Source organism: Glycine max, chromosome 2, assembly GCF_000004515.6.
Source record: "Glycine max cultivar Williams 82 chromosome 2, Glycine_max_v4.0, whole genome shotgun sequence".
NCBI lineage: Eukaryota > Viridiplantae > Streptophyta > Magnoliopsida > Fabales > Fabaceae > Glycine > Glycine max.
In genome coordinates, this window is record NC_016089.4 from 6,240,526 (window position 1) to 6,254,321 (window position 13,796).

The 13,796-nt window shown below is 30.5% G+C and overlaps 2 protein-coding genes across 4 annotated transcripts; one reads left to right on the forward strand and one right to left on the reverse strand.

Annotated features, from left to right (window-relative positions):
- The first annotated feature begins 5,410 nt into the window (after positions 1-5,410).
- LOC100788417 (glucan endo-1,3-beta-glucosidase 8) lies at positions 5,411-9,051 on the forward strand. 2 transcript variants are annotated; one of them, XM_041011384.1, is made up of 3 exons: positions 5,411-5,742; positions 6,410-6,674; positions 7,818-9,051. In XM_041011384.1, the coding sequence occupies exons 2-3, from the start codon at positions 6,472-6,474 to the stop codon at positions 8,923-8,925; spliced, it is 1,311 nt and encodes a 436-aa protein (XP_040867318.1). In that variant the 5' UTR covers positions 5,411-5,742; positions 6,410-6,471; the 3' UTR covers positions 8,926-9,051. The 2 variants fall into 2 exon arrangements, with proteins under 2 accessions (XP_040867318.1, XP_006574750.1); XM_006574687.4 differs by having other exon boundaries at positions 5,447-6,674.
- A 1,772-nt stretch (positions 9,052-10,823) lies between these two features.
- On the reverse strand, positions 10,824-12,711 carry LOC100783976 (GATA transcription factor 2). Of its 2 annotated transcripts, none has more exons than XM_003518166.5 (2): positions 12,333-12,711; positions 10,824-11,841 (listed from the first exon to the last, which is right to left on the reverse strand). In XM_003518166.5, exons 1-2 carry the CDS (start codon positions 12,420-12,422, stop codon positions 11,089-11,091), a joined length of 843 nt encoding a protein of 280 aa, XP_003518214.1. In that variant the 5' UTR covers positions 12,423-12,711; the 3' UTR covers positions 10,824-11,088. The 2 variants fall into 2 exon arrangements, with proteins under 2 accessions (XP_003518214.1, XP_006574751.1); XM_006574688.3 differs by having other exon boundaries at positions 10,824-11,844; positions 12,333-12,664.
- Between the last annotated feature and the right edge of the window lie 1,085 nt (positions 12,712-13,796).

Genomic DNA, 13,796 nt, shown 5'->3' on the forward strand with positions numbered 1-13,796 from the left:
TAATGAACTGATCTGCCAATGACATTTGACCTTTGCACAAATTGGAATGAGCGGTATGAATAGAGATTTGTGAAGTGGGTCCGAGCCCAGTATTCAAGTAGTAAACATCTTCTCAATGTGAGAAGTGAACGGTGTAAAACTTTTTTAAACTGGCAGTGCAAAACTTTTTTTTTCTTTCTATTTATTACGCTTGAGAAAATGTTAAAACATCAAATACTTTTAATTAGGCGTTAAGTTTTTTTAATAATGTAAGTAATATCAGCACCATTATCTGGAATTCATATAATTGGATTTAGCCACATTTTAACTACTTATATAGTATTTTATATTGACCTTGGTGGAGCAAAGCCTTGACCCTCAAACTTCTTTTTTGGGGGGATTAACACCCTCTAGATTTTTTGGTTCAGTCTCACAACACTGGTTATACGGCCTGTTATGGTTGTTGGGTTTGGGTCTCATCTCTTTCTCAATTTATTCTTTGCTGTGGAAGGCTCTGTCTTGATTCATTCAACTTGATATGTTGAGTCGAAGCACACGGCGTTTCATTTGTTTTTTGTTTTCTGTTTTTCATTATAAATCAATCCTTTGTCATTGATAAGATGATAAAATTTAAAATTTTGATGTAAATCACGTTAATTTGTTTTTAGTAAGTGACGAATAATGTGTTTCTTTTAGTTTTCTATGGTATTAAGTGATCTTTTTTTTAGTGACTTTATTTCAAAGTAATATTTGCCGTCCAAAAAAATTTCAAAGTAATATTTTTTTATATAAAAAAAAGTAATATTTCTTTTCCTTTTCACAAAATGGCCGATTGCATCACAAAAACCAACTGGCCTCAAACAATAGTGTATTTTATATTATAAATTTTAAGTTTAACAGAACTTTTATCATTAGGTTTTTATTGGATTAGATTTAATGGATTAATTGGAAATTACATTAGCAATTTCCTTTAATTTATTTTTTTCATTTTCAGTTAATTAAATAATTTTTTGACAGTACCTTAAATGAATGAGTTATGTCTAGGATTCAATTGGATCCAAAAAAAAATGAATCTAAGCAAAATTGAAGATCAGATTAAAATTATAAAATTTTAAAATAAAAAATTAAAGATTTTTATTTTAAAATAGAGAAATCAATACTGCAGATTGAACGAAATAAGAATACTAAAATTGTATACTAGTCTTTTTAATGAAAGAATAGCTTGTTGAAAACATTTAATAATGAATAATAAATATTAATTATAGTTTTAAAATGTTAATTAGTAAAATTTATCTCAATAAATAAATCAATATATTTATAATATAGAAAGTGTTTTTTTTTCTAAACAATAAATTACATTTTTCAAAATATCTGCTATGGTAGAAATAAATTCTAGAAAAATTGGAGTAACTTTGTTTTATAGAATACAGAGTATATTAAAAAGAGACCTCGAAATTGGCATCGATGTGATTCTTTCATAATGTACATCTTGCGGGACCTACATACAAGTCATAACTCAACACATTTACAAGTTGACCGAGACATGCATACACATGCATCTCGTAGAGGCAATATCGTCGACGTTGGGATTTTGCTACCCATTAATGGTACACCATACCTATCAATAACTTTCCACCTTTCAATAGAACAAATTATTGATTCTCAATCAATAATCCTAGAGAGAAATAACAAGAATGTAAGCATTATTTAATTAAATAAACCAAAATAATTAACTCCACAGCTATGCTCAATTGTTATGGTTAAATAGTTTTTATAATTACTCTCCAGTAAATGCTGAGCTACAAGTATGAGATTGGTTTTAAAGTTTGATACTGTTATGTTTAGTTTAAAGCAGTGTTTTATCTTTTTTGTATTACAAGTGAGTTTATAAGAGGATACCTTTAATTCAATAAGTTATAAACATTAAGGGTCAATTGAAAAAAACAATAGTCTCTTGTTTGATTGTTTAATTCAGTAAGTTATAAACAATAGTGCTTGGTGGCCGTAAGCTCGATCCATGATAATTTTTAAGTTGAACTGAGAATTCGACCTAGAATTTAGGAGAGTCCATAACCACCCAACTCAGAGCTTGAAAGGCAAAAGAACAAAAGGGGTTTGGGTGTTTGTCTACATTAACCCCATAGCCTTGAGCCTAGAAAGCAAGGCTTCAACAACTCATCGATCCTTGGAATGACCAATTGGCCAAATGTGTTGTTATGCATTACTCATATTCTATGGACAAACAAATGTTGGAGCAAATTAAGTGAAATGGAATGTAGCAAAAAGGTGGAGTTGAATGACTATGCATATATGCAAATGTGACTTTTTCACTATACTAGGTAGTTTTTGGGTAAATTATTCTTTATTTTGGATACATTGTTCTCATATTGCACATTTTGGGTAAATTATTTTTTATCTTGGACAAATTGTTCTCATATTTCACATTTTGAGTAAATTGTTTTTTATTTTCACTCTGATAAGAAAGTCATGCAAATGTAGTAAAAAAAATTGCTTATTTGTATTAGTCTTTAGCGATAATTTTAAACAATTAAAAGTGAAAAAATTATTAAAAAATATGCATTGAATAACATACGCAGAAATATAATATTTATAATATTTAAGTTTTTTTATATAAATAGATTTTTAATTACTTAAAATAAACTCTTAACATTCCAATTAAAAAATAAAAAATAAAACTCTTAACACAATATTCAAGGGGGACTTCCCATGCATACCGGTAATGGTGCAAGGACGGCTGTCTGAGTTCACCGACCACCTGACCGCAGGAGAGCATCGATAGCATCAATAAAAAAATCCAACCTATTGTGCTAATTTTTTAATTGAACCATCTTTTATTAAAATCAAATAATTATACTTGTACATGTTTTTATGTACTTTTTATTTTTGTTTTATATTTATGCAATTAGACTATTAGAGTAAATAATATATGAACTAATAATGGTATACAAAATTCTTTATTAATTATATTAAATTCTAAATAAAATAAACACTAAATCATATATGATTTTTTAAGTTGGATTTAGATAAGTATAAACTGATTTTCAGGTTGGATACTATTTTATTAAAATATTTATATTTTTATTAATAGATTATCTTCCAAACTTTTTTGGTATACAAAATCCTTTATTAAATTAAATTATTATAATACATAAATTAAGATACTTTTAGGTTTTAACTTAATTATATTTACAAAATTAGATTCTGAATTACCAAAAGAAGTTAAAAATATAAAATGGGAAACAACTAAAAAAATCACATAAAATTAACATGTACAAAACAAAAAAAAATATTGACACCAACTTATAACTCTATATTAATTGTAATCTTATAGGATGAAGTCTATCACCTTATTGACTCTTTTTAACTTCTTTAGAAAAAGTTGAAAAGAATAGAGATCATAACACTATTCCCTAAAGAAGAGATTCACTACAGAAAAAAAAATAAAAATAAAGAAGGGAGTCACGTTAGAAAGTAAAACAGGAATTTATGGACATTAATTAATAGAGTAACTATTAAAATTTAGTTTCTCGTCTCAAAATAAGTAAAATTAAAAAATTAAAGTGATATTTATTAAGAGTATCGGTAGAAAAGAGAAATTAATGTTACTTTGAAAGTTAAATATAACACTTATTTTGTGATGATTTTTTTTAATGTTGTATTTATTTTATGAGGGAATTGAAGGAGTATAAAATTACACAATTTTTTATGCATGTACATCAATTTAATTATAATTATTGTTTTTTTAAAGGAAATTAAAATTACTGTTGATTTAACACTTAGGCCTTTTTTGGTTAAAAAACATATAGTTGCTCTGAATAGACTAATACTATCTTTAATCAAGTAATTATTATTTTTTGAGAAAGGAATCAAGTAATTATTATTTTCTTAAAATATTAATACGTAAATTAATTTTGAGAGGTCTAACGCATGGACTTTATTAGCCTTTCCCTTAGGCCAACTCTAATTTTAAAGGTTTCTATACTAAATTAAATTAATATTTTTCTAAAATTAATTATACAACTAATTTTTTTAACTAATACTTAAATTTCTTTATTCAATATTAACAAGAGTGGGGTCTAACTTAAAAAAAACAAGTGTTAAGTCTAATAATGCTTAAATTTCTGCAGATAAAGGTACTTAGGTACCCATATTTAATTATCAATATTATCTTAAACAAATTTGCTTTTTTGAACGAGAATACTTATGGAAAACAAACATAAATTATTTATTTAATATAATATTTATAAATTGTTATAAGAATTATAATTCATTTATTAAAATATTATCAAAATTTTAAATTTTTTTTTAATATTCATATTGAAAGTCATAAATATATATTAACTTTTAAAAAGTCTCAAGTTAATTAAATATTTATAAATAATTACACAATATATTAATTAATTTTTTCTGAATTTAATTATTTAATTTTTATAAATTGTTAACTAATTCTTATTTTTAATTAAAATTTAATACAATAAGACATTATAAATTATTAGAAAAGTAATATTTATGAATAAAATTATAATTCTGATTTTATTATATTTTTTTACCATCGTTAATTTGATATTTTAAAATTCTTTTATCATATATTTAAATTTTTTATGCATCAATAAATATTTTATAATATATAAAATACTTGTCAAAGTATTTTGCAATTTGATTTCAGTTATTGTCGTTTCAATCATGAACATGTAGACCAGTATATATATATATATACAACAGCTCAAACTTAACGCTTGCTTGTTTGACTTTGATAACAAACGCTATTCTTATTTTCTCTTTTATCTTTTTTTCACCTGATTTTTTCTCCTTATTTTCTTTAATTGTTACGGATAAAAAAATATGATTTACTTATCTTTCTTCAGTCTATCCAAAATTAGAGTCAACCTTCAATAATTCTAATAATAAACTTGAATAGATTGAGTGAAATTAAAAAGAAAATGTTTCGTCTAAAGAAAGAAAGAAAAAATAGGAGAAACAGAAATCAATATATATATATATATATATATATATATATATATATATATATAATACGTGAGAAAAAGAAAATTAACCGTTATTGTTTTAGATAATAAAAATTAAAAAATTATCATCCTTTCTGAAAAAAAGTAATAAACATTTTTAGTGATACTAATCATGTAGAGTCAGTCTAGTAGTAACGAGAGTAGCATACACATGAAAACTTAAGTTTAATTTTCTAGGTCATCATTATATATTTATACAAATAAAAAATTGTAGTAATAGTAATAAAAAAAATTCAGCAAAAAAATAACAATTTAAATGCACTAACATAAATTTGTACCTTAAATATCAATATTTCTTAACCCCGTATATAAATTAATTTATTTTGGAAACCGTGACAAACTGACATGGTTTTTCTATACATAGAAGAAACCGAAGCACCCACCACAAGGCACCTCTTCTCTGTCTAAAGTCCACTTTCCATTTCACACTTCACACAACAAATAACATCAACACAAGCTCGTGTTAGTATCTCACATCTTTCATCCAAAACCGACACAAAACAAAGCTAAGCCTCTCTTCTCTTCCTTTTCCCAAATAAGCAAAACCAATCACTTTCTTTACAATATCTTTCTTTTCCAGCAATTCAATCTTCCATTTTTTTCTTACCATACCATTCATTTAATTACATTTATTTTCACACCATACCATTCATTTGAACTTTCTCTAGATCCACAATTAGCTGCGACCTTACCCCCCAATCACAAACAATTTATGGAGGTAATTAATACTCTTGTCTTTCTTCACTTGGGCATACTATAGAACAATATTTTCATTCAAATTCAACCGACCTTTCTTGACAATTTTCAATTTTTTTTCTCATATTCCAATCTCATTTTCTCCCCTATGTTTTCTAGAAAAATATAGGAAACAAAGAAACTTTATTTTTCTTGTTCCTCTGGTTTTAGCTTTTCAATAAACAATAGAACTAACGAATAAGGATCAGCCAAAAACTCGTAGATTTATATTATTATATATTAGTAGGCAGAACTTTTGGCGGTTTACACTGTTCAAACTTCAACAGAGGTTGATAAGAGAAGCAAATTAAAGAAAAACAGTCATCACATTAAAGTCTCAAATTAATTAAAATTCTTTCAAATTCGCCAACTCATTCTTATTCATTGTGGGGGTGAAAGAAAAAACTGTTTTAAATTTTTCTTTCCTAAAGCCCCACCTTCACTTGTCACATACCTTTCATTATCTCGAAGGATTAGTCTTTGATTTCCACTGGGATACTGCGAGTCCACCCAAAAACCTTTTTCAAAGAGCAAATAAATAGTACTTGTACCCTTTTGTTATTATCTTATGGGGGTGATGGTGATAATGGGAAAAGGTTGGTTTTTTAGATGGGTTATGATGATTGGTGTGATGGGTTGGTGTGTGGCAGGGCTTGGGGTGAATTGGGGGACTCAAGCCACACACCAGTTGAGGGCAGACACAGTGGTTGAGATGTTGAAGGACAATGGGATTCAGAAGGTGAAGCTGTTTGATGCAGATGAGTCTAGCATGAGTGCTCTATCTGGCTCTGGGATTGAAGTCATGGTTGCCATTCCCAATAACCAACTTGCTGAGATGAATGACTATGATCGTGCTTTGCAGTGGGTCAAGAAGAATGTCACTCGGTACAACTTCAGGGGTGGAGTTAACATCAAGTGAGCCACTCTACTTACTTTCAACTTTTTTTTCTTTGTTTTTAATTGACATTTAAGGGTGTCAATTTGTGAATGTGGGATGTTTTTAAACTTGAGGGAGAGTAAAATGTAAGTATGCAGGTGTTTAATATTTGAATCATGGATCTGATCTGTGTTTATGTGATTTCTTGTTTTTGTAGTTAGTTTGGATCCTTGCTTTGATTTGGCTTCTTGATATGTATGGCCTATTTTAGCTTAGCTTATGAAGAATCTGTGAGGTCCTGTGTGATCAAATAACATTGATATGAGAAAAGAAAGTTTTGTGCCCTGCTTGTGTTTGAGTTTAGGGAGGATAGGAAGTGATGGGAAATAGATTCTCTGCATTCACACATTCATGAATTAGAGCCTTTAAATGAATGTTGATATTTTAAATTAAATTTATAGAGATAAAATATGAGTAGTCCGATCTATATTTAATTGTTATGATTAACTGAAGGCGGGAATGCCGGGGAATCTAGATCCGAAATAATGTGGAAAGGAGGATTTGGATTCTGAACATTTAATTTTTCAGGCACTCCCCCCATGTTCAGTAATTTGGAATCATCAGATGAAAATCACATATTTTATTTCGGTACATAAAATTTAATACACATTTAACCGTGTGATCTTCATCAAATGGTTAAAAATTTAAGTACTGTATGATTGCATGCAAATTTGACTATACTGAATCTGGTTCTAAGGAGACACAGAAAAGTGAACTCAAGTAGTACCTTTTCTAAATATAGATTCTCCTTTTTTGGTACTTGTGGAGTGCCTTCTTTTGAGAATGTTTTGAAAGTCAATTTTAATTGGCCGATTCTACTACTTAGATCTGTACTAGATATTCCTTTTGTAATTAGAAAATTAATTTAAAATTTACACTTTGAAAAAATAATATTGAGAAAACTTATTTCACTTTTTCCTTCACATCTTTGATAAGTAGAAAACATTGGTTCTTGAAGGAATACTGAAAGCCATTTTCTCAATTTTGATTTTTGATTTAGGCATACAATGAATTGTGCATATTGTTTTATATATGGATTCCATAATTTGGAGTTAAATGTTTCTTTCCGAACTAAGTGATTGTTTTATTTTGCTTTGCCCTCCATCTCTATTCTTTCACAGGTATGTAGCAGTTGGGAACGAGCCATTTTTAAAATCCTACAATGGTTCATTCTTGAACATCACCCTCCCTGCATTACAGAACATTCAAAATGCACTCAATGATGCAGGCCTAGGGGACTCCATAAAGGCCACAGTACCCTTAAATGCTGATGTGTACGAGTCTCCACCGAACAGTCCTGTGCCCTCAGCAGGAATATTTAGGCCTGATATAAGTGACCTTATGACCCAAATAGTGCAATTTTTGGCAAAGAACAAAGCACCATTCACAGTCAACATTTACCCCTTCTTGAGCCTCTATGGGAATGACAATTTCCCCTTTGACTATGCCTTCTTTGATGGTGTGGCCAATCCCATAATTGATAATGGGGTTTCATACACCAATGTCTTTGATGCAAATTTTGACACCTTGGTCTCTGCCCTAAAAAAAGTAGGGTATGGGAACATGCCAGTTTTGGTAGGAGAGGTAGGGTGGCCCACAGATGGTGACAAAAATGCTAATGTAGGAAATGCTTTTAGGTTCTACAATGGGCTTCTACCAAGGCTTGCAATGAATAAAGGGACCCCGCTTAGGCCAGGATTTATTGAAGTTTACCTATTTGGGCTCATTGATGAGGATGCCAAGAACATTGCCCCAGGGAACTTTGAGAGACATTGGGGTATTTTTGGGTATGATGGGAAGCCCAAGTTTCCAATGGACCTTTCTGGAAAAGGCCAAAAGAAGGTACTAGTTGGTGCTCAAAATGTGCACTATCTTGAGCCAAATTGGTGCATGTTTAACCCTGATGCACAGGACCTAAGCAAACTTGCTGATAATATAAACTATGCTTGCACCCTTGCTGATTGCACTGCACTTGGATATGGTTCTTCTTGCAACAACTTGGATGCCAATGGAAATGCCTCATATGCATTTAATATGTACTACCAGACACAGGATCAGAATTACATGGCCTGCAATTTTGAAGGCTTGGCAAGGCTTACAACAAGCAATATTTCAACACCTACTTGCAATTTTATTGTTCAGATAAATCCTTCCTTGTCCTCTTCTTTGAGGCCCCAAATAGTAGCTTTCTTGTTTGTCACTCTACTACCCTTCATTCTATTTTTGTAGGATCTTGTACATACATTATTATAGGCGCTATTATAGATATTTTCATCAGTTGTTGTACTTGGTTATACTCTGGATGATATTATAGTTTAAAGATTCGTTTAATAAAGAATTTTATAGAGTTGAGCATTTTAGATCTCGGATGGTAAGCGTATGGCTGGTAAAGGCCGGAAGTTGCTCTTAAGCCTCTAATGCATTTGACTTTTTATTTTGTGATCTAGTTTTGCTGTCCTCACATGTATAGGAAAATACCATGCTATTTATATAAAGATGGATATTAAAGCATGCTTTCCCCTGCTATATATATGCAAATCATTACTATATCTAATTCCTCTAAAATGAGCAATTTATTTTAGAGAATAACGTAAATAATCCTAGTACATATTTGCTTAACCATTGAAGCATTAATAGCACGAATTTCCATACAGTTGAACGGAAAAATAACAGATGATTGCTTTGACAAAAGTACATTAGAATCATCTCCTACGTTAACTAAGCATGTTCTTTGGTTGTGTTTGATTTGGCGTTGAGTCACGTTGACGCCAAAGCTTCCTCTTAAGAGAATTATGTTGAATGTGCTTGAAAGTGTGATTACAAACACACTTAGTCATTGAAATGAAAATCAACAATGAATATTACATACATGTGTGAAAATAAATCATAAATATGTTGGAATATCAATTGTTAGGTTAATTTATCAACTAATAAAATTATTGATTTTACTTAATTTAGAGGAATCAAATCTAAAGCTGTTAGATGCAAGAATCAAATAGGTTGTGTCCAATATTTTCATTAAACCCCGTGTTTTTAAGAAAGTTGCTTCCGCGTCTGCTTTTTTTATTAGCAACTCCAAGTATCTTATTAAAATAAGCAGATTTTAGCTTATTTTTTGCTTTTGCTTTTTGAATAAGTTTAAACAAACGTGCAAAAAATTGTAATAAGTGCTTTTTTTATTAAAAAAAAGTGATTTTTCTTAAGAAACAAACGCACCCATAACCTTTACAAGCAAAGTGCTTCTATTCAAAAATAAAAGGCAGAAAATGTTTTTAATAGGAAAACCAAATCATTACACTTAAACTATGTTTAGGAATAAAGTTTTAAAAATAAAAGAGTTTAACCTTCCACGCTCATAGAGAAAATTCAGTCTTTCTCCAGATATGGTCATAAGGACAAGAGTTTCTTGAAAAGCCCGTTTCCTATACCCATTTTCAAACAAGAATCAATAAACCGAGTGCAAAAGAAAACAGTGAAATTAAAGTTGCGGAATTCTTTTCACCACCTTCCTTTTATTCCTTTTATTCTTAGTTGAAAGTATAGTGAAATTAAAAGTCACGAGCATGTGGATATCGTAATGGAGGGGGATAGTGCATGCCAACTGCAAAATTTGAACAAATAGGCACACCCTCACGTGCTTGTTGTGAAAGCATATGATACTGAATGGAATAAAATTCATGATGTTGACATGGAAATTTCAAAGCACAAAAAGACCAAAATTAGGAAAATGGTGAAATATTGGAAAAATACAAGAAAGCAACAAAAGTGTGGGTATGCACCACTATATAGACAAGAGTTAAGACCAAAGGCTTATTTCAATTAGACATTCTTTATAAGAACATGCATGATATTTACAAGCATGCTTTGAACTTTGGATATGTATAGCATGTTATTTTGCATGATACCATGCTATTATATAAAAATGGATATTAAATCATCCTTTCACCTGTTATACATATGCAAAATATTATATCTAATTCCTCTGAGAATGTAGACTAATTGAACATGCTTTGAATACTTAGCATGTTTTTAACTTTGGATTGTAATTTGTGTGTACAACTTTGGATAATTGGATTATAACATAGGAAAACTATACTTGAGTATAATAGCCATGAGTAAAAATGGTGAAATTAAAAAACAAAATTTCTTCCTTGTATATTACAAGCTATAATCTGCACTTGTATTAGTACTTTTGAAATAAATGAAAAGTATATATCATGGTTTTAAATTGTAAGCAAGAAAAACCTTTACATTGTAGACAATTACGGGAAAGTGCGACTGATGTGGTCATGATGCGATAGCAGAGTGTCAAAATAGCCTGAGTTGTAGTCACAATTATGGTTGCGGACTGCAATTTAAAAACCATGGTATATAGTAACACATGAACTTTCACTACTTGTTGTTGTCTGTAGAAAAAACACCAACAACACCCATTCTCATCTCCATGACTTTCTTGTGTGAATTGGAATGCAAATAGCTTACAAAAGTAGGGCTCTTGGCTGGCCTATACTCTGGCAACAACCTTCCAGACTTGAACCTCACCCCACATGCATTGCATAGTGTCTTTGGACCCAATGGTCCTGCCCTCCACTGTGGGGTCCTCTGAGCCAGACAATGTGTGCACCTTCTTGGAATTGGGTGCTGCACATTATCATCATTATTACTATTATTATTGTTAATTTCATCACCCTCATCATGATCACAATAATCCCCCAATTTCTCCTTCTTCACAACCACAACAACCCCCTCCTCCTCTTCTTGCTCAACATCCTTCTTCTTAGGCACAATGAGTTCACTATCAGCCAACCAATAAGCTTGTTTCAAAAGAGGAGGGTCAGAACTCACCCCATCATTCTGTGTGCTGAAATGTTGCGACCATGTGCTTAGGGTGTGTTTTGTTGTTCTAGGGGCTGAAAGCCTCTTTCTCTTTCTCTTGCTCCTTGCTTTCCCTGGCACAGCAAAATTCTGCAAAGGACAGTGATGACTTAATTGTTGGGGTCTTTGCAATATAGTGCCTGAAGAAGGCTTGGTGCTTGTGCTAGTGCTTGTGGTTTGAACACCACCAGGTGCCAAGAGGCAGCTTGGCCTACTAGAGAAACAGTCTTCCACAAACACTGATAACCATTCCAGGCCAAAATCCACTTCCTGCTGACATTTTTTGGTACCAAATTTAGTTGGAACAATCCACACAAGGCAGCATATAAAACACTTATATATACACACACCAATAAATACTGAAACTTTATAAAGTAGTTTGCAAAGTTTATTAAGGACAAAAACTTAAAAACAGCTTCTTAAAGTGTTATTTGTGCAGTTTTTCAATCAGAATTGGAGTTTCCTTTTAGTAAAATCCACTTAATCTTTTTAAAAGCAAACCTTTGTTACACAAAAATAAAGAATGATGCAAACAACACTTAAGAAAGAAACTGTATCTAAATTTTGTTCATATGTTTACATACATAAAAGAATCACTTCATCACTTAAAATTTAAAAAACCAAAAGGGGAGGAGGGGTTTTCAAGGAAAACCAAGTTGTATAACTTGGAAACAAGTAGGAAGGCAAGAAAATTGTATCAAATAAGTGCCAAAAGCAGAAAAGTATAGAAAGGTAGAATGAAGAGGCCCAAACACACTAACCGTGTTCTGATGAGAGAAAAGGTCATCAAGGGTGGGAAGCTCTTGCTGACACTCACTTGAAGAAACTGATACATTTCGGCAAACATCCATGTCCACGAGCAAGAGAATGAAACTGAGAAAAAGGAGAAAAACAAAGGTAAGTTTGAGTGAGTTTGGTGTTACATGTCACACAGCTCAACACTGTCTAAATGCTCTCTCTTTCTCTCTTTATGGCCCTCTGAGTTTTTGTCGGCAGATAAAGGCAAAAGAAAGCAAATCAAATTTTCAAAAATCAATCGGCGAGAAAGTTAACATCCCTGTCTCATGCACACACTCACCAATCAACATCTCTCGTTTTACATTACCATGTTTACCTCCATAACATCAATTCATCTTTATGCTCCCTTTATTATCTCGTGTCTTCGTCCTTTTGTCATGAAAATAATGATAACGATAGAGTAAAGTAATTGTTTTTTTTTTTTGCTAAATAAGTAAAGTAATTGTTCGATATGATAGTAAAATATTTTACAAGACCTTTGTAAAAAAATCTCTTTATTTTTGGGCTAAAAGTAAAAGGGTAGAATCAATTGACTGAACTCTTGCTTGGATGGTTGTTTTTCTTCCTTTGCATATTTCTTGTTTGCATTTGTAACACCACAATTTTTAAGTGTTAGAAATAAATCATAAGGAGAATTTTTTTTAATATTGATTGATAGGATGAATTTCATTTTATACAATTGGTCATTGTTTAATCTAATAACATAGGATTGTTCACACCAGATTCTTGCTCCCCTCCACCAGTTCCTCCAGGTGAAAGCTGATCAGAGGTAGCAATTGCAAGAAAGAGAGTTGGGGGAGGAGTAATGTTGTGCAAAACATGTAAAATATGATCCATGAAATAAAATTAATCTAATGGTTGAGAGTTTGTGGCTCATTTTAGATCACCTATCAACATGATCAACCCTAGCAATTGTTTAATCCCATGGATTGGAATATCCTTATGAATGAGACTATTACTGTTGAATTCCTCATTATATAACAATTCATCGACTATACAGACACTTGGACTATGTTCACAAAATGTTTTTGAATATAATACCATACGCATACGAGCCTATGAGTTAAAAGTAAGAATGCCACATAATAGGACCAAAAATAATTATTTTATTTTAGAAATAAAAAAAGAACTAAAATCAAAACCTACTCTTTTGTTGAAAATTAAAAATATATTTATTCCATTAAAGACAATTTTAGTAAGAAACAAGTTATTCCAAAAGGACACTGAACAGTAAAACGAAAATAAACAATAAGGCTTGTTTATGATAAGAATAAAATTTTCGTTGTTGTTTTCAAATATAATTATAACATTGTTATTTTTTTTTGTTTTATATTTTATTCGAATATAATATTAAAAATAATATTTATTTTATTGTTTTCTGTATAAGTATTTAAAATAAAAAATGCAATATTTTTTTAGCATTAATA

Excerpts from the sequence above, each read along its gene's own strand:
- LOC100783976 (XM_006574688.3), bottom strand. The coding sequence starts at position 12,422 with ATGGATGTTTGCCGAAATGTATCAGTTTCTTCAAGTGAGTGTCAGCAA. Across the intron at positions 11,845-12,332 it reads TTTTCTCTCATCAGAACACG|CAGGAAGTGGATTTTGGCCT; the intron begins GTTAGTGTGTTT and ends AAAAAATGTCAG.
- LOC100788417 (XM_006574687.4), top strand. The coding sequence starts at position 6,328 with ATGGGGGTGATGGTGATAATGGGAAAAGGTTGGTTTTTTAGATGGGTT. Across the intron at positions 6,675-7,817 it reads AGGGGTGGAGTTAACATCAA|GTATGTAGCAGTTGGGAACG; the intron begins GTGAGCCACTCT and ends ATTCTTTCACAG.